The sequence below is a fragment of the Stenella coeruleoalba genome (genome assembly GCF_951394435.1).
Source record: "Stenella coeruleoalba genome assembly, chromosome: 5".
Lineage (NCBI taxonomy): Eukaryota > Metazoa > Chordata > Mammalia > Artiodactyla > Delphinidae > Stenella > Stenella coeruleoalba.
In genome coordinates, this window is record NC_137150.1 from 28,881,295 (window position 1) to 28,901,952 (window position 20,658).

A 20,658-nucleotide genomic window follows, 5' to 3' on the forward strand; every position below is an offset into this window, starting at 1 on the left:
TACACCCTGCTGACAGCTATCTAGTCTCCCCTGAAGCTGGGAGGCCAAACTCCCATCACTGGAGAGATGAGAGGTAATAAACAGAGTGACCAAGGCCTCTGAAAGCAGGGGACAGAGAAGAGCAGGTGGGAGAACTGGCCCGTGTGTGCTGGTGTCTGTGATGACCTTTCAGCCTCCCCAGGAAGCGGCTGGGAGTGGCAGGGCTGGGACAGGGAAAGCAGGAGGGACGCTAGGTGATAGGGCTGGGGTGGGAGGTGTGATGACATGCTCCTTCCTTCTATTGCACGGTAGGGCGCTTCTTTTCTCAGAGTCCAGAAGGTTCCTGGCGGAAAGAATGGGGCTAGGGCAGAGGGGGAGGAAGAGAAGTGCTGTGTGGCTCTGAATGAACTGCTGGGGGTACACCCAGCTGGCAGCCATCTGGAGGAAGGCTGAAATATCTGCTCACTGTCTGAGGACGGAACTCCTTGGCAGAGACCCTGGGCCTGCAGGATGGGTGCCATTTTAGGCGTTAAGGCTCCTCCTGGGTGTGAGCGCCTGACAGGGTGGAGGGCAGGCCTAGCCCCACGAAGTGAAGGACACGGCTTGACTAGCTCAGGCCCTCCCCTCAGCCAGGGCTGCAGGGAGAGAGGGAGGAAGGTGGCTCGGTGGGTCCCAATGTGGCCTTGGCGGGGGCCCCCTCCGCTTTCCCTGAGGCCAGGTCATGGAACAAAATTTCCCTCGTGCTGGGAACTGACACATACCTCCCTGCCCAGCAACCAGGGAAGGTCAGTGCAAAGGAGTAGGACTGGGAAAGCACCGGCCCCTATCCCAGGTGGCAAGGTGTCCGGAACCTCCCCGTCGGCTCTCCAGCAGGATCTGGGGTCAGTCCCCCCTTCCCAGGCCTCGCTTCCAAGTTTCCCCTGTGGCGGGGGAATCGCCTCACCATCTTCCCCCCACGCTCTAGGGCAGGCGCCCTTGGTTCTCTCTCCGGTTCTAGTGAGGCCAAGAGACAGGAGGTGCGTCCCTACACTTCAGAGACGGGGAAGAGAAGGTGGCGCCCAGTAAATGCAGGGCGTCTGTGCAGACGGTCATTTGACAAGCTCTGGGCCTGAGTCCAGTGGGTGGTGGCAGGGGAAGAGTGGCATAGGACGGAGTGGGGAGTCCTGGTGGCTGGAAGTGGCCGCCTGTAAAGACCAGGAAGAGGGGGCCGCAGACCGCTGCAGAGGCCCCTGGAAGCTGCAGTTACCCTAGGGCGCTGGCCCCCCCTCTGAAATGCAAAGTCACTTCCCAGCCTCTCATTCACCAAGAATCTCAGGTTCCGAAAGCCAGTACACATCATCTTCTAATGTTTCCTAATGTTCTAGGTATTTGGAAAACAGACTCCTTTTTAGAAGTTGCCATGCTTTTTTCTTGGCTTTTATTAGCATGTGTTAAAATCATATTATCCAAACACTACCAGAAGAACATGTATTGTTCTGCATAAAGTGCTTAAGGAAAAAAATGCAACTTATTAAATTGGACATTCTTTTCTAGTTCATAAATTTTGGGTTACAATCAGGGCACAAAAGGAGAAACAGAATGCAGTATTAGAGAGAGCGAGAAGCTTAGTTAAGAACTTGGGTGGAAACACAAGACCACGTCCCATTCCTCCCACTTCCTTGCTGACTGAACACTGCACCTGCATAAAGCAGCAAACAGCTTTGTTTTAATAAATACATTTTCCTTCATTCAACTCAGAAAAGTTAATCATAGTAAAGCACTTTTTCTTTGACCATCTGTTTATAGCCACAGGCAAGATTTATCCACAGAGTTTAAGTGTGAAAGTGTCATTTCATTGGGCTTTCCACTTTCCAATGCTATCTGGGTTCAAGATTGTCTCAGCAATTCATATTGGTTTATTTATATTTACCTGGTACTTAAAATACCAACTCTATAGTGTTTAGTGTTACAAATGCCAACCAAGGATATTTTCCCAGTACTAGAAATGTCAATGAGTGGGCCTAAGTAAGGCTTTTCCCCCACTACACTCCATTTTCTTTAAACTGGCTTCTGCACATTAGCACTCTGATGGTTGCACAAAACCCAAGTTCCTGTTGTGACAGATTTTTAAATCGGTAATGTTCTGAAAAAATAACAACTTGGAAATCTCTGTGTTTGAATCTTGGGTGGTCGTGTTGAGAACAGAAAAAAACGGCATTAAATACACTTTAAAAACATTCATTTGCAATCAAACATATTTAACTCTTCTAGGGAAGGAGCAGGTTGGTGATGGGGTGCCCCGTCAGGAGCGGCTGGTGGGCTGGGGAACCCGTCGGGTGCACGCACTCAGGGCAAGCTTCTGGGCCGCAGACCTCGCTTCCTGGCCGCGATGCCTTTGAACTTCGCAGAGCAAAGGGAAAAGCGAGGCTGGTTGTACCTTTAAACAGTCAAGAGCAACCTCCTTGAGTTCACCTTGAAGCGGACCCAGAAGTTGGAGCGTGTGCCAAGCTGAGGGCTGCCGAAGGGCTAAGCAGTAGTGGCTGGAAAAGGCGGTCAACTGCGGTCCTCCTGGGGAGACCCCCTTCCCTTCTCTCAAACGTCAGTGCTTTGGGCTTCATGCAGGAAAAAATCTTAGCCGCGACGCTTACTAAAATTTCCATCTCATTTTACAAAAGCACACTGAATAGCAGTCCTGAGTGACAAGTATATAGAATTTGCTGAGTATAGCCAAGAGAAAAACAGCTTTCTAAACTATCCTGTTCTTTGCTTCTTCCTACAGATGCGTCTGTAGGACGTTCTTTAGTTTCACAGTGATATATGCTGTTTCAGGAAGCACAAGGTGATCGGACTTTGTTTCCACGAAGTGATGACCTACTTTAGTTGGAGCTTAAGGTTCCATGACTGGTTCTAAATCCTGCCATATATTACTATACCAGTGACAGGATTTAGGGCAGTTGGGAGGCTCCCGGTGCCCAGTTCCTGCCAAGCATAGCCCACCAGTCATGGCTGGGCTTTCACTATCAGTAGTTATACTTCCCTTTGATGTTTCAAAAAACCTATGGTGTATTTGTCGCCTCACTCCACTCCACCCTGTCCATCTGACTTGGAAGCCTGAGAGCTTACTGAATTAGGCTGAAAAGAGGCTCTGTACCTGCTGATATTGACGGCAGTATAAGATGCTAGCTTACTATTTTGCACAGCACCATATATCGTGCCTGTTATTCAGGCCAACTATAGCCAACCTTTTCGTTTTGTTTTTTTCTTTTTTTGTTTTTTATAAAGAAAATCTATGTAAGTTGAGGTTCAGAAATGCATATATTTTTTACTTACAAATATTCATCTGACCAAAATCCAACATAACCTTTATGGAACACTTAACAATCGTTTTGTTTTTAAAATAACATTTCATTCAAACTGTATATAATTCAGTAAAGATTTTTATACAGCAAGCAATGCTTAAACCCTGGAAAATCTGTAGAAAAGAGATTTTCACACAAAATAAGAAAAGAAAACTTTGAGGTATCCCTCACACACACACGTCCATTCATCCTGACCCACGTGCACGCACGCGCACACGCACGCACACACACACACGCACACACAGCCATTCTCACTCACAAAGTGGCTGCAGCATAGGCAAAAAATTGTAGGTCCAAAGGAAAATAATTGATTGTTCTAATAAAGAGTCCAGGTAGCTCAGAAAGAAACAAAACAAAACACAACAGTCCTCTGAGGAAATTACTACCTCAAAAAAATGTTCTCAAGGTGAATTTGAGATCTAAGCCTACCAAATTGCTTTTGCAAAACAGCTCCCTGCAGTCCAAGGTGACTTGTGCAAATAGAAGGAATCAAATGAGGCTAGTTCCTGTACTTCCTTTAACAAGGATGTGGGATGCTCGCAGGCGCCCAGGGCGTTCCCATCACGCCAGGTACTGCTGCAGTGCCATCTTTGCCCTGCAATCACAAAGCTCCTGTTAGCCGTCATCTCAGAAGTGTAATTAAGGTAAAAAGTCCATGGTTCAAAGATGGTAGCCGGGAAAGTCTAAAAAGGTAGGTCCCCCAAGGGAATCGGGTACCTACTTACGGTAGGTAAGTGGGACACCTACCGTAGAGGGCAGAGATCTGTGGTCAGCACACACGTCAAACCCATGCTGGCTACATCCTCTTCCTGTGGTCCTGCTCTTGTTCTTATAGCTGCTGCAACCCAGTGACATTCTATAATCTTCCTTTGTCAATGGCATATAGTTGTGATGGATCTGGGATTCTTGACTTTCTCCTATTGCCATGAAGGTTTTATCTAGTGCTGCAGGACACTGGGGAGGACACTTAGGGTTCTGGGAAGCTAAGAGGAACACTGACCCAGGAAGAGGTGGGTAGGGGCTGATTAGAAGGTGCGTGGGAGGGGCAAAGAGCTCCTGGGATGAGGCTGTCTGGTGGTTCAAATGCCTCAGAACTGAGGAAGGGAGGTTACAATTTTATCCCATTCTTCTCATTATGCCTGATAACACTGACTGATGTGGGATGTGGGTTGTTACAGTGATTAGGGAAAAAGTTAGCTAGCTGGAGAGGAAAAGGTGCAATGTGGGCAATGCCTTAACCTATCCTGATCCTTATTAAAGTGCCTTCCTTTGAGCTGGGACTCAGAAGGCCTCCTTTACTCTCCCATCATGATTTGGTAAAGGCTGCAATTGTGGAAGTTAGGAAGTCAGATTTTGGCAATGATATCCCCTTCTAAGTTATGGAAAGAAAACGTTAAATTTTTCTGTTACTATTAGCTGATGAAAGTATACCAAAGCAGATTGGGCAGCGATAAGCTGGACTCAAGCGCAGTTTCTTTGCTGCAGTAATGGATACAATCCACAGTTTTAAAAGAGGTGTGCTAAGGGATATTCTTGCAATTATTTAAGACTCTGTAAAGATGACAGTTGCAAATAGTCCAGTTCATCAGAACAGAGAGCTCCATACAGACCACTCCAAGTTATGAGCAAGTTGGGTTCTACAAGGTCGTTGTGTTAGGAAATAAGTTTATGAATAATGCCACAGGCTACCTCTTATTGACCATAACTTCACAAACCTGAGGCCCTCTGAGGCTGGGGTGGAGAGGCCTAGTTAGCAATAGCTCCTCATCTGTAAGTGTCTGAAAGTCAAAGGATCACAAAGCCTTAAAGACAAAGAACCTGAAAGATGTTGGCTTTAGGTAACAGACTTTACTATGATGGGAAAGCCCACATGAGGGTCTTGATCGAAATTCTGTATTACTCTTTAAAATCGTCAATTCAGACTCCTTCTGGATCTTTCTAAGGGTTTGGCTATATCTGATTATATCGGACCTCAGAGACTGTGCCCTCATTATCTTTCTGCTATCTATTAATATCTAAGGAGTCTTTCAGATGGATGGTTTTGTAGGCAAGGTCATCTTTCCTTAAATGGACTGAGGTAGAGTAGCCTCAGACCCTGACCCTTTTAATGGGGTTTAAGAACTGCTGACAACGTATGTGCCATAGAAATTGGGGAAACAGTACCAGATTGGTCTAAGAAATGCAGGCCAGGGCTTAAAACTATCCCACTTCATGCTGGTGAGGCCTCTTTCCAGGTCATCCCAGAGATGATTTTAAGCAGAACTATTTTAATTTCTGAACAAACACAAGAAAAGAAACCCAGGGAATAGTCTGGCTCTCGGCCAGAAGAGACGGGCTGACAGAGCCTGTCATTTAAGCCAGCAGCTGTTACTACTGCTGTGGAGGTAGACATGAAGGTTCCCGTCCTCAAGGTACAGCTCAAATCCCACCTTGAGCATGTGGCCGGCCCTGACTTGCCTTTGATGGAACACTCATCTGAGCAGCAGGGTGGGGGCTGCAGCTATTCGGGGATTTGTCCTTAACACACTGGATGGCAAGCTTCAGGGAGGAAGGGGCCCAGCTCTTTGTGCTCCATCTGGCCCAGCCATTCACTTGAGGAACAATTAAACAAGTGCCTCTTCGCTTCTGTGGAGCAGATAAGCAAGCTGATAGCCACAACACCATGTGTTGTGTCCTACGGGAGCACAGAGGGGTCCTTAGCAAGGCCTGGGAGCCAGGGTGCAGAAGGATCCAGCAAGATTTTTCCACGGAGGTGACAACCTGATTTGAGTTTTGAAGGACGGATGGCCATTGTGCAGGCGTTCTCCGCCCTTGCTTTCAGGACACCTGTGCACCTGGGCCTCTGCCTGCCTCACCGGTTGTTCTTCCTGCTGCTTTGCTGGACCTTCTTCATCTTCCCCTAAAGGTGGCGGTGGGGTGTCCCAGAGTGTGGTCCTTAACCCTCCTGTCTTCTCTCCTCTCGTTTATTCTCCCTAAGTGACTTCAGCCAGCTCCAGGGCTTTATATACCACCCCAACTCATATCTTCAGCCCCACTCTCCCGAGTCCCTTGGATATCTAATAGCATCCAAAAGTTGGCACACCAAACAAGAACCCTTGATTCTCCCTACCCTCACCCACTTCTCTTCTATTCTTCACCATCTTGGCAAATGACCATCTTGGCAAATCCTCTATTCAGTTGCTCATGCTAAAACTCTAGGCAATTCCCTTTCCTCTCTCTCTTTAACATCCTACATCAAATCCATGAGCAAACCTGTTGGCTCTACCTTTAGATTAAATCCTGAATCCAATCACTTCTCAATACTCCCAGCACTACTACCCTCATCCCTTATCTAACACGACTGTAACGGCCTTTAGCTGGTCTCCCTGCTTCCATTCCTGCCCTACTACAGACCACTCTCTACACAGCCATCAGAGCCATCTTTTAAAAATTTGAATCAGATACTGTCTGTTCCGCTCAAAACTCTCTAATGACTGACTTCCTATTAAAATCCGGATAAAATCCAAAGTCCTTGCCACAGTCTACCAGGCTCTTCAGTTGCTCCCACTGCCTCCCTGTGTCCAATTCTTACCACTCTCCCCCTCGCTCATTTTTCCCCAGCCCCACTGGTCTTCCTGCTGTTTCTTGAACATTCAAGCATTCCTGCCTCAGGGCCTTGAACCCACTGTCCCCTGTCTGGAATACTATTCTAAGCATCTGCCTGGAAGACTCTCTCATTTCACCCAGGTCTTTGATCAAATGTCACATCCTCGGAAAGGCTGGGACTAATCTATACCACAAGAAGCTTTCTTACTTTCCATTCCCTCACCCTTGCTTATACCTTCGTAGTACCTCTCATTATCTGCTATCATATTACATATTCATTTGCTTATTATCTGTCTTCTGTACTAGAATGTAAGTTACATGAGGGCAAGGTTGTCATCAATTTTATTCACCCTTATATCGCCGATGCCTGAAACGGTGCCTGGTAAGGTTGGTATTAAAATATATATACATATTTGTTGAATGAATGGGGATTCAGAGGCGAGGGGACTGGGATGGCAAATCAGATGGAACAGAAGGTGTAAATGCCTGAAGGTGTGATACTGTAAGAGGGCAGGTGTGGCTGGAGCACAGGGTGGGCACAGGGGAGGGGGCAGCACAAGGAAGGCAGAGCCAGACCATGGAGCACTCTGAGCCCTGCTCGCGAGCGTGGAGAATGAAAGTGAGCTGGAAAACGAAGGCTGTGTTATAAGAAGGGTCCACAGCCAGGAAAAACAATCTCGGTTATCCTGAGCTTAGAGGGGTCTCTGACTATGACTCTCGCCTCCCCCAGAAAAGGTGAGCTCTCTGAGGACAGGGACTCCTTAGTGGTCACTGCTGCATCCCCAGCAGCCAGGCCAGGCTGGCACAAGGCAGGCGCTCAGTGAGGTTTTGAGCTAATGAATGTTTTTATAATTGGCCTTCATTTCTGCTCTCCAAAAGGCCACACGCATTTCTATTCTAATGATCGAGGGACTGAAAGGGAATAACCTCTGGATCCTCTCCAGAGTCCCACTAAGGTGGCCTGGGCTCGTGTCAATTCAGAGTAAGATGAGAATCTTTAATAATCTGCTAATTATTAGTTTATCTCTTACTCAAATGTCACACAGTTGACTCACAGATGAAAAAGGGAATCCAAGAATCTAAAAGATTTTGAGTTTGGCTATGTGACTTACTAAGCAATTCAAACCCTGTCATAAAAGAATGCAACATACCCCAAAGCAAGGCCCTTTTACTTTGATACTCACTTGTCACAAAGATTTGAATCTGGTGACTGACTCAGTTTGTGCAGAATATCTACGATGCCCATGTCTCGTAATTTATCCTGGCGTTCTTGTGAGCCTGAGAGATGAAAGCTAGCAGGTTACTGGGAACATGGCCCAGGCAATTGCTCTCTCCTTAATGTACAGCCAACAATCGGGAGCCTTACCAGTGTCCTTTGCCCTCTCCCCTTCCGCCCCCTCGCCCTCCACTCTCCCCAGTGCAGCCAGATCCCCTCATGCTTGGATTCTCCAACAGTGCTCTAACTGGTCTCCCTGCCTCTTGACCCTCCTTCCCGCAGTCCATCTGGGTTCTGCTGCTGGATTAATTTCTCCATGGACCACAGGGTCAAGGTCAGCTTCTTCAGCCTGGCACGAGGCCCTGCCACCAGGCCCCATCTTCATCACTTCTTTCTGGACATACTTAGCCAGGCTCTTCCTACCCCAAACCAGTCCTGTTTTCCCCTTCCATTCTCTTCCACCCTCCTCGGACCTCCCAGCACTTCCGGCTGCCTCTTAGCACGTGGCAGTTCCAACTCCGCACTGCTGTGTTCTATCTTCCAACTGGACTAGGACCTCCTTGAGGGCAGCTTGTTTCCCTGGTACCCGGCTGTTACTTGGTCTCTCGGCCTGCACGCTGAATGCAGCTTTTCCTCCTTCCACTTTGTTCTGGACACAGTGCTAAGGAGGATAATTCTCCTGGATTCTTTCCTCCACCCCTGAAGAGCCCACAGTGACTCACTCATGCATTCACCTCCTTGAGACCCAGTGAACCAGAATCTCTAGGGGTAGAGCCCAGACATCTGCATTTTACAAAGTTCCTCAGGTGATTCTCACGCAGCCAACCCAGCACTGAGACCCACTGCTCTCCCGCACGTGTTCACTACCTTAGCTGTACATTGGAATCACCTGGGGAATTAAAAAAACCACTTACGTCTGGAGACCACCCCAGAGATTCTGATTTAACTGGCTGGTGCAAAAGTCCCTGGGTGATTCTAATGCACAGTCAAGGTGGAGAGCTATAGGGGCCTCCTCGCAGACTGGCTGCCCCACCAGGCACAGTGTGTCTCTCCCTTCTCACCAACGCACCCTCTTCTCCATTAAGCTTATCTGCCTGTCGTCCTTCTATGTGCGGCCCCTGCTCACAGTGAAAGGCCGACCCTCCTGCCCACCCTCACCTCTCATCTTCAAGCGCATCTCACCATCCTCCTCCTCAGCCCTCTCAAGGACAAGGACTGTCACTCACTTCCCTACGGTCTCCTCCACCCTCACGTTCAGTAATCTGGAACAGTGCTGACTCCACGGTGGGGCTCAGTGTTAACTAGACCCATGGATTCTCATTCATACCAAGGTGACACGGTTGGGGGCTTGGGGGCCAGTGAGTGGTGCCTCTACCCAGGATTTCAGGGGCACCTGATGCCTTTCCTGTGCAAGACCTTCCTTCCCATAATTTTCTTCAGAACAAATCTCACCAATCTCTTACCTTCCTCTTCATTCCATATGAGGTTTGATATACAAAACATAGCAGCAAGCTGCAATTTGACATGTGAATGACCCTATTTGATGCAGAAAAGGAAACAAAAATAGAGGTAATCTCATTTGAGGTAATTTTTGGTAACGTACCACAGGCAATTCCAATAGCCTAAAAGTTTGAAGCAGGGACCTCAAACCCAAATGTCTTGAGGGGCCACAAAATTAGTACTAATGGGTGAACAGGCTGGGCTAAAGACAAGAGAATGGTAGGAAATCCGGCACACTGGGGAGTGAAGCCTTGCCAAAAGACATTCACACTCAAATTTCAGAAACCCTCTGGCTGGCCACACAAAACACCTCTAGGGCCACAGGTGCAGTCTGCAATTTATCACTCAACCCATACACACAGGAACACTGGCATATGACAAGTCTGTGCTTTCGACTATGCCTTCTCTACGGTAGGAAACATGCAGGGCCAATAAACGGAATGGATGTGCACTTAGTATTCATCTCTTTGGCTACTGAGTATCTGACTCAAAGTACTCTTATTTCTATAGGCACATCACAAAAACTTGACTAAGTCTCTACTATTCTTAAGGAGCCTCCTATCTTCCTGAAACACACTTCTGGTTTATTTCTCTTTATGTACTGAAAGTACAACCATTTTTGCTTAAGTTATTATTTGTCCATATACAGTGCTTTCTCCTAAATGAAAGAGGACCCAGTGGTAAAACAATCTTTCCAGGTGATTTTTTTTAACGGAGGTATAGCTGATTTACAATGCGGTGCCAATCTCTGCTGTACAGCAAAGTGACTCAGTTATACATGTATATATATTCTTTTTTTAATATTCTTTTCCACTATGGTTTGTCCCAGGAGACTGGATATCGTTCCCTGTGCTATACAGTAGGACCTTGTTGTTTATCCATTCTAAATGTAATAGTTTGCATCTACCAACCCCAAACTCCCAGTCCATCCCCCACCTTGGCAACCACAAGTCCGATCTCTGTGTTACAGATGATTTTTTAATTGGTCAATTAAAAAAAGAAAGTCCCCACTACACTTAAATAACTTATGCATATCTGTGAAATACCATGACACGATATATGCTCAACAGTCTCTTGAAGGCTGAGACAGACTCGTCTTGCCAGGTAGAACTATATCTGAACTAAGCAGAGACAAAGAAAAGCACATGCCTTCCTTCATTAGAATTCTATGGTTGGTGATTCTTTTTCCCTCCTACCTGCCAAGACTTTTTAGAGAGCTGTCCAGTTGGGGCTCCACTAAGACAAAACAGAATAAAATGTGTCATCTGCTCCCAGCATCAGGCCAGCAATGAGTATTTGTTGAATAAATGAACTTATTTATAATACAACAGTAAGTATTTACTACATATAAGTTCATCCATCCTTCAATAAACATTTTTTGAGGAAACAAATTGCTGTGATAGGGAAAACTGGAGGGTGGAGGGGTGGGAACCTAATTTTAAGTGAAATGGACAGAAAAGATCTCTTTGAAGGAGGCAATATTTATACAGAGGAAGAATAAAAAATAGGAAGAACAAAGGTGCTCTTTGAACAGGTGTACAAAGAGCAAGAGGTACCAAGAAGAGGGAAAAGTCTGCGAAAAGGTTTGAGGTCAGAAGAAACTGTAGAGCTTATGCATATTGAGAAGGAAAAGTAGAGTAACATTAGTTCAGAGATGTAGGCATGGCTAAACTGTAGGCCCTTGCGGGCCAGAGTAAGGACTGATTTCATTCTGAGTTGACAGGAAGCCCTGAAGGATTTAAGCAGTGGAGGGACAACACCTGATTTACATTTTTAGAAGGTCACCCAGGCTGAAGGGACTGGAGTGACAGTGCTGAGGTGTCTGGGAGGCTGTTATGGTCAGTCAGGTATGAGAGGCTATGGCTTGAACTAGGGTGAGAGCAGCGGCGACAGAAAGAAGTCAACAGCATCCAGAACGGCTAGGGGCCGGGCTAACAGGACCTACTGATAAACTGGATCACGAGACGAAGGAGCTGGAGAAATAAAGACTGACTCCTTGGTGTGAGTAATGGGTAGATGGCAGAGCCACTCTACTCAGATGGAAAAGGTCAGGAGGGGAGAAATTTAGGTTTAGGGGAGATACTTAAGAATCGATTTTTAAACACCAACCTCAAGAAGCTTCACAGCCACAGAGAGATGCTGAGTAAGCAGGAAGATATACAAGTCCAGAGTTCAGAAGAGAGGTCTAGGCTGGAGAATACCCTCCATGTGACCCTCGGACCTTGCTCCCCTACCCCCTCCCGCCCACTAAGAAAAGAACCAGCATTTGTAAAGCTGTGGACACCATCAGGGAAGCTTGCTGTCATGGCTTTTGAAGGCCAGTAACCATTATTGTGGTTGTGTTTTGTACTGCTTGATACCATGACAGTGTAAGTAAGATAATGCCTAATCTATTTATCAAAATTGACTACTGAACTGGAGCCCAGAAACCAAACAAAGAATAGGGATGACAGCAAGAGCCATGGGAGTGGATGAGATTCCCTAAACCAGTGGTTCTCAGCTCTGGCTACACCTAAGAACCACCTGGGGAACTGTAAAAAAAAAAAAACACCGATGCCCAGGCTACACCCCAGAACTATTAAATCAGAATCTCAGGAGGAAAGGGGCAAGGCAACAGTCTTTGAAAGATTCCTCCACCATGCAACAAAGGGTATGAACCATCAATCTCAATAGTACATGTGCGAGAGCAAAGATAAAGGTCCAGGGCTAAGCAGGGAGGCATAATGGAATGGAGGCCAAGGGAAAAGAATGTTTCCAGGAGGAGGAAACAGCTGTGCTGAAATTCACTGTAAGTGAGGAAAGTTGAGGAGAGAAAACCATCCTTTGGACTTGGCATAATAGGATGGTGACCTTAACCAGAACAGTTTCAGTTGAGCAATGGGGTTGGAGGCCAGATGAACTGGGCTAAAGAGTGAATTTAGTGGTGAGAAGGAGACAGCACGTGCAGAAGACGCTCTTAAGTCTGGCTCTGAACAGCAGCAGAGAGACAGGTGTAACTCAATGGGTATGGGAAGTCCAGAGAAGCTTTCAGAAGATTACAGAGATACTATGTGGATCTGGTATTGGAAAGATAAGGGAGTTCCCAGTTGAAGCAGTATGGTTTTCATTCAACAAATACTTACTAAGCATATACTAAAGGCCAGGCACTGTACAGGGTCATGGATATACAATTGTGCACAGAACTGATACAGTCCTTACCCTCAGGGAGCTTACAGTCGGTAGGCACACAAACAAACAACTATATGTTGCGATAATTGAGCTAAGTGCTCTGAAGGGAGTACTTCACTCAATTATGCCGTAACAAAGAATAACCCATGCAGATGAGAGCCCACAAGGAAGTGTTAGCAGAGCTTAGATCTGAGAGGCGAGAAGGCATCCCATGGGGAGAATAGTATTCCAGGCAGAGGAGCCAGCATGTGTGAAGGTCCGGAGGCAGAAACGAACATGCACGGCCTCTTCCAGGAGTGGAAAGAGGTCAGTGTAGTGAACAAAGGGAAGAGGGGAATGAGAGAAGTTGGGGGATACAGATGAGTCAGGTCATATAGGACTCCACAGGCCATCAAAAGGGGGGATGGGAGCTTCCCTGGTGGCGTAGTGGTTGAGAGTCCACCTGCCAATGCAGGGGACACGGGTTCGTGCCCCGGTCCGGGAAGATCCCACATGCCACGGAGCGGCTGGGCCTGTGAGCCATGGCCGCTGAGCCTGCGCGTCCGGAGCCATGCTCCGCAACGGGAGAGGCCACAACAGTGAGAGGCCCGAGTACCACAAAAAAAAAAAAAAAAAAAAGTGGGGGGATGGATTTTATTCAAGGTGTAATAGGGAACTGCTGAAGGATTTTGGCTTCTATTCTCTTAGTAAAACAAAAGGTGAGGTCACCACTAAGAGTGATGAGGGAGATAAGAGGTGAGGTTTAAAGAATGAGGAGAAAGTAAGAACCTATTCTTCTGGAGAATGGAGGCGCCAGCTTGCTGGAGAATCACAGGAGGGTACCAGGCAGTGCTGAGTGCCCATGTGGGTTTTGTAAGTGTGAATTTAACATGAAACCAGTCAGCCCGGTTCTGTGCCTTTCTCTGCAGTTGTTAACTCTGACAAGGAGGCAAAGAGGAGACAGGTTCACCCACAATTAGGGTTTTGCTAGGAGGCGCTGACAGAATGAAAAGAGGATGGATGTTTGATTTCCAGATTTTGGCAATGGACAGATTCTGGTGATGACAAGATCCCGGGTAAGGCCATGGCAGTAGGTGGCTGAGGTGTTTGCAAGTAGGTAGCAGATTGTGACTGAAAGCAGATGATCAAAGAACAAGAGCCAGAGATACCAGAGGCTAGAGGGTTCATCCGTATAGGACTGAAGCTTTGAGAGGGAAGCTTTGGGGGCACTGAGAGAAGGCCAAGAGCCCAAGCTCTCACTGTGTAAGAGGAAGGCAATCAGACGATAGGGTGGGGAATGGCACAAGCTTCAAGAGCCTGGTGTCGTTTTTCCCTTCAGGATGGAAGAGAGTTTCTGGAATCGGTTACGGAGGAGTCTATTCTTTGTTTAATCTCTGCACAATTCGTTTTGAGCTAACAGTGCTACAGTGCTTGCCTTCTCACGTGCAGCTAGTGTGGAGCCATGAAGGGGACAAAGGCCTACCATGTAATACTTGATTTTCTGCAGGATGTCATCATTGGTCATAATAAGTTCTTTTGCCGTTGTCCCATCTGCTATGTTGGCTAGGATGCACAGTGTCTGGAAAAGAACAAACGGCCAGCGATCAGGAAAGCTCTGAAGTCCTCAGACTCAAGCTCTCTCAAGAACTTAGGCAATTTCCCATCTGAAGTACATGGATTCTCACAGGTTCCACTCTGAATGCCCTGATTTCTTATCTCATAACGTCATTGCCAACAAAAGTAACCACACCTAAGGAAAGTCTGCCTTAGCTAAAAGAGAGCCCAAATGTTTCAGTGGCTTCTTTCTGGGCATAAACCATCACTGCTAGGCAAAGGCAGCCATAGTTCATGCTATCACATAAATCAGAGGGAAAATGTAATTTATTAATATTTTCTTGAAAATTTCATTTTTAAGAGAAGCTCTTGCTACTAACCCACAAGGTTTCTTCAAAGAGGTAGTCTCTTTGGTAGAAACTTCAAAGGTGTTATAACTCCCCCCTACCTCCCCTTCCAAATACCACTTGCTTCCAAGCTCATGACCTTCTGGATCCCCGTCCACTAGCCACATGCAATGAGGACCTCCTGACTTTTCTGAACCCTACTGGAGGAACAGAAAGGGAAGCAAAATGTGTGAAGAAGCTTAGTCCAGGCTGGCCTAATGTGGAGGATAGAGGGAGCCTGTGCCAGCTGGCAGGACAGTCTCATTATGAGGACAATCAGCACGCTGGTACTGGAGGAAAAGACTGTTCTCGTTGGCTGTTACATTCTCACAGCCAGACCAGCAAGAGGCAAGGATTAAGGTAAAAGTGAATGGATGGTGACAGGGACACTGAGCCAGTGACAGCCCTAGCAGTTCAACAAACATTGGCAGAGCACCTATAACGTGCATGCACTCCGCCCACTCCACTGGGCAACGGGCTGAGACAGGAATAAGACACTCTCCTTGACTCCAAAGCCAGTACACAATTACATTTCACTGTGGTGCAACTGAGGTAAAAACACAACTGAGGACAAAGGATTAATCTCCAAAATTTATAAGCAGCTCAATAACAAAAAAACAAACCCAATCCAAAAATGGGCAAAAGACCTAAACAGACATTTCTCCAAAGAAGATATACAGATTGCCAACAAACACATGAAAGAATGCTCAACATCATTAATCATTAGAGAAATGCAAATCAAAACTACAATGAGCTATCACCTCACACCAGTCAGAATGGCCATCATCAAAAAATCTACAAACAATAAATGCTGGACAGGGTGTGGAGAAAAGGGAACACTCTTGCACTGCTGGTGGGAATGTGAATTGGTACAGCCACTATGGAGAACAGTATGGAGGTTCCTTAAAAAACTACAAATAGAACTACCATATGACCCAGCAATCCCACTACTGGGCATATACCCTGAGAAAACCATAATTCAAAAAGAGTCATGTACCAAAATGTTCACTGCAGCTCTATTTACAACAGCCCGGAGATGGAAACAACCTAAGTGTCCATCATCGGATGAATGGATAAAGAAGATGTGGCACATATATACAATGGAATATTACTCAGCCATAAAAAGAAATGAAATTGAGCTATTTGTAATGAGGTGGATAGACCTAGAGTCTGTCATACAGAGTGAAGTAAGTCAGAAAGAGAAAGACAAATACCGTATGCTAACACATATATATGGAATTCAAGAAAAAAAAATGTCATGAAGAACCTAATGGTAAGACAGGAATAAAGACGCAGACCTACTACAGAACGGACTTGAGGATATGAGGAGGGGGAAGGGTGAGCTGTGACAAAGTGAGAGAGAGGCATGGACATATATACACTACCAAACGTAAGGTAGATAGCTAGTGGGAAGCAGCCACATAGCACAGGGAGATCAGCTCGGTGCTTTATGACCACCTGGAGGGGTGGGATAGGGAGGGTGGGAGGGAGGGAGACGCAATAGGGAAGAGATATGGGAACATATGTATATGTATAACTGATTCACTTTGTTATAAAGCAGAAACTAACACACCATTGTAAAGCAATTATACTCTAATAAAGATGTAAAAAAAAAAAAACAGAACTGAGAAAGTACTAAGTGCATTTGTGTGATAATGCAAGGGTCAGGGAAGGCTTCTTGGAGGAAGTGATACTGAGTCCAGGAGCAGAGTAAGGAATTACTCAAAGAAAGTGACGAGAGGTGGAGATGGTGCCTGGATTCAAATAATTTTCTCCAATTTTAACCTTTCTCTTTGCTAGACTTAAGCTAATTAAGCTTGCAGGTTATAGCTAACTGAGGAGAATGTTTTCTTACTATGGCCCAAACCCTCAGATATCTTAAAGGGTGTGTGATCTTATTTTTCCTAGATTACAGCACTGCAGTAACTAGATTGTTAAGGAGTGAGTCCTGAGGTTTGAACCAAAAAAGGTTGCCTCTAGGATACAGGAAACAGAAAATGCAATTTATGATCCAAGGCACTGGGGGACTATTCATTCCAGGGTACTTAAATCATGAAGAGGAGACCTTGATATGCCCCAGAAGTGGGAGAGAGATGATCTGAGGAAGACATCAGATTTCACAGTGATCCGGTACATGGTGAGCCTGTCAGAAGTCTTGACATGCACAACACCCTTGAATTTTTCAGGACTGAGGGGAAAGCAAGGGGGAAAAACAGATTTGGACTCTAACCATGGAAAAGAATTTAGACTCACGTAGGGAAGAACTACCCCTCTCTTACCTACTAAGACAGTGGGTATAAGAGGGGATTTCAGGAAATAGTCCTCAGAATAGCCTAGGCCAGCAAGATAGGCAAGTGATTCCCCTTCCTGGAGTGTTAGAATACACCTATGCATCCTCAGGCTTGTCCAGCATGGCAGAGTGACCTAGAGTTCTGCTTTGAAGCCCACGTACTCCTTCTGTAAATATTCTCAGGAGACAAGAAACCAAATCTTAAAGAGACTGATTTAGTTCATGGGCCAAGCCAATTTAACACATGAGCTAGGGAGCAGAGATAAAAGCAACACACACACACACACTCATATGAACAACTGGAATCAATGATATAGAGGTAATGATTGGCAAATTATGGCCTGTGGACCAAATACAACCCAACCCAATGCCTGTTTTGGTAAATAAAGTTTTACTGGAAGACAGCCATGTCTACGTGCTTACACACATTGTCTATACCTGCTTTCAGGTTAGAAGAGCACAGATGAATGGATAAAGAAGATGTGGCACATATATAAAATGGAATATTACTCAGCCATAAAAAAAACTGAAACTGAGTTATTTGTAGTGAGGTGGATGGACCTAGAGTCTGTCATATAGAGTGAAGTAAGTCAGAAAGAGAAAAACAAATACTATATGCTAACACATACATATGGAATCTAAGAAAAAAAAAAAAGGGTCATGAAGAACCTAGGGGTAAGACAGGAATAAAGACACAGACCTACTAGAGAATGGACTTGAGGATATGGGGAGGGGGAAGGGTAAGCTGTGACGAAGTGAGAGAGTGGCATGGACATATATACACTACCAAACGTAAAATAGCTAGCTAGTGGGAAGCAGCCACATAGCACAGGGAGATCAGCTCAGTGCTTTGTGACCACCTAGAGGGGTGGGATAGGGAGGGTGGGAGGGAGGGAGATGCAAGAGGGGAGAGATATGGGGATATATGTATAACTGATTCTGCTTTATAACAAGCAGAAACTAACACACCATTGTAAAGCAATTATACTCCAATAAAGATGTTAAAAAAAAAAAAGTACAGTTGAGAAGTTGCTACAGAGACTGTATAGCCTGCAAAACTTAAAATACCTGTCTTGCCCTTTGTACAAAGTTTGCCAACCCCTGAAATAGATAATAGAAAAATAAAAGGGGGGAAAATCAATGAAACTGAAGCTGCTTCTTGGAGAAGATCAATAAAATTGATAAACCTCTAGACAGACTGAATCAGGAAAAAAGGAATTACCAATATAAAGTACAAAAGACAGTTCACTGTAAAGAATACTACAGACTTTAAAAACATAAGAGAATATTTTGAACAATTTTATGTTAATAAATTTGAAAACATAGATGAAATGGACAAATTTCTTGAAAGACATAATGTCAAAGCTCACTCAAGAAGAAACAGATAAACTGAATAGTTCTATTTCTGTAAAAGAAATTGAATTTGTAGCTAAACACCTTTCCACAAAAGAAACACCAGGTCTAGATGGCTTCACTGGTACATACCACCATAATTTGAGAAAGAAAGAAGACCAATTCTTCACAAATTTTCTTGCAGAAAATTGAAGAGAGAACACTTCCACCTCATTCCCCGAGGCAAGCATTACTCCAATATCAAAAACCAGACAAAGACATCACAAGAAAGCTATTCACCAATATCATGAATATAGATGTGAAACATTCCTCACCAAATTTCAGTGAATTGAATCCAACAACATATGTAAAGGGTAATATATAATGACATTTTAATATGGTATATATCTATTTAGATCTTAGATTGCTTTATCAGTGTTTTATAGTTTTCAGCAAACAGATCCTGCACGTAATTTGTGAGACTTATACATAGTTTCATTTTTTTCTGAGCTATTGTAAACGATAGTGTTTTTAAAATTTTAATTTCTACTTGTTCATGCTAGTATATAAAAATACAATTGATTCTTCTTGTGCCCTTGGTTAACTCACTGACTAGTTTTAGCTTGACTCCATGACATTTTCTACACAGACTTTCATGTTGTCTGGGAAGAGTTTTATTTCTTCCTTTTCAATCTGTATGCCTTTTATTTCTTTTTCTTGCCTTACTGTACTCGATAGCAGTTTCAGTATGATGTTGAATAGGAGTGGTAACAATGGAATACTTGTCTTGCTCCTGATCTAAGGACAGTGATAGATATGCTCGCCATTTTGATCATGGTGATTGTCTCATGGTATTTATATATGTCAACTTATCACACTGTATGCTTTAAATACATGTATCTTATTGTATATCAATATATCTCAATAAAAACGGAAGAAAAGAATGTATCTTTTGATACTTTTGAGAAGAATTAAACTTCTAGCTAAAAGCCAGACAGTTTAAGCCTCCCCAGAGTCACCTACTTCTGGACCATCACCCAAATCTGTGAGAGGGTATCACTGTATCCTGCCAAAACACCCCATTGTTGTTGGCCTTTTCTTTTGCCTTCATCCAAATCTTGCCTCACCTTTCTACCTTGCTTCGCTTTTCAAGTTCGTGGAATTCTATCTAGGTGAGCTGTCTTTGTAAACAAATTTCTATGCTCTCCAGGTAGAACAGTTTATTTTGAACACTGCCTCTTCTTTATTGTTGTGTTCCAGAAACAAATCTCATTCACCCTAATTTCAGTGATGCCTACAAGATCATAGTTTTTCTGTGTTAAATTTTTGTTAAGCAAAAAACATAGTTGTTTATTACTGTATTTCAGTAGAAATCACCTAAAACATCCATCTTAAAAGCACTTTGTCAAATCTATCACCTTTTTTGCTCACAAATTCCAACACGGCTCCCAAGTCCTACCACTCTTGCTTCCTGGACTGTTCTTCTGAAGCCTGATGAACTACCCTAACTCAGGAACACAGAGGATAAGGAGCGTGGGCCCTGCAGTTAGACTTTGGGTCCAACTCTCCATGATGACCTTGGGCAAGTTTCTTCCATACATATAAGTGTACAGCTCAATGAGCTGTGAAATGAACACACCATGTAGCCAACATTTATGTCAGAAAGCTGAATATTACCATAACTTCAGATCTTGTGTTAAAAATTTAAGTTTGCAGGTGACTTTTCCTTTTATGACAAAATATATACTATGTTAAAAACCCTATAATAAATCCCAGGAACTATAGAAAAGTAATTCCCAAACTGTCTCCTGATGAACGCATAGCCTCTGTATTTTCATGCCTACCTTAAACTTGCCCTATTGAAACACAACAGAAAGTAGGGGTATGAGATAGAAATAAGGAACTGGGAAGCATGAGAATAAAGAAATAAAAGATGTCTCCAGGGCTTCCCTGGTGGCGCAGTGGTTGAGAGTCCGCCTGCCGATGCAGGGGAAACGGGTTTGTGCCCTGGTCCGGGGCCACAACAGTGAGAGGCCCACGTACCGCAAAAAAAAAAAAAAAAAAAAAAAAAGATGTCTCCAGCATAAGGGATTATTTCATCAGGGAATTGTAGGAATCTGAGTTCAGAGCATGGTGATATAGAGGGCTAGAAGCAGTGAATCCTGGAGAAAGGATTCACTCTAGGATGGTCAGAGGTGGCCATCCCTGTAGAGACGAATAGTATGTACAGAGCGTGACACAGAGGGTAAAAGTATAGACTCTGGTCATGTTTTCTTCCATTCCAAGAGGAGGAATTCTTTTTTTTCTTTTTTCTTTTGCGGTATGCGGGCC

General features: G+C 44.8%; 1 protein-coding gene across 4 annotated transcripts in view; it reads right to left on the minus strand.

The window, feature by feature from the left end:
* Nucleotides 1–1,381: 1,381 nt before the first annotated feature.
* The window catches only part of ARMC8 (armadillo repeat containing 8), a 106,528-nt gene continuing 87,251 nt past the window's right edge, over nucleotides 1,382–20,658 (minus strand). For 3 of the 4 annotated variants that reach the window (XM_079922180.1, XM_079922178.1, XM_079922177.1), the window contains 4 exons: nucleotides 14,249–14,344; nucleotides 9,582–9,654; nucleotides 8,087–8,180; nucleotides 3,745–3,912 (listed from right to left, as the gene is read on the minus strand). In XM_079922180.1, the coding sequence (XP_079778306.1) occupies nucleotides 3,879–3,912; nucleotides 8,087–8,180; nucleotides 9,582–9,654; nucleotides 14,249–14,344 (297 nt within the window). In that variant the 3' untranslated portion in view covers nucleotides 3,745–3,878. Of the gene's footprint in view, nucleotides 3,913–8,086; nucleotides 8,181–9,581; nucleotides 9,655–14,248; nucleotides 14,345–20,658 lie in introns of all 4 variants that reach the window. The other variant, XM_079922179.1, reaches the window with a different exon arrangement.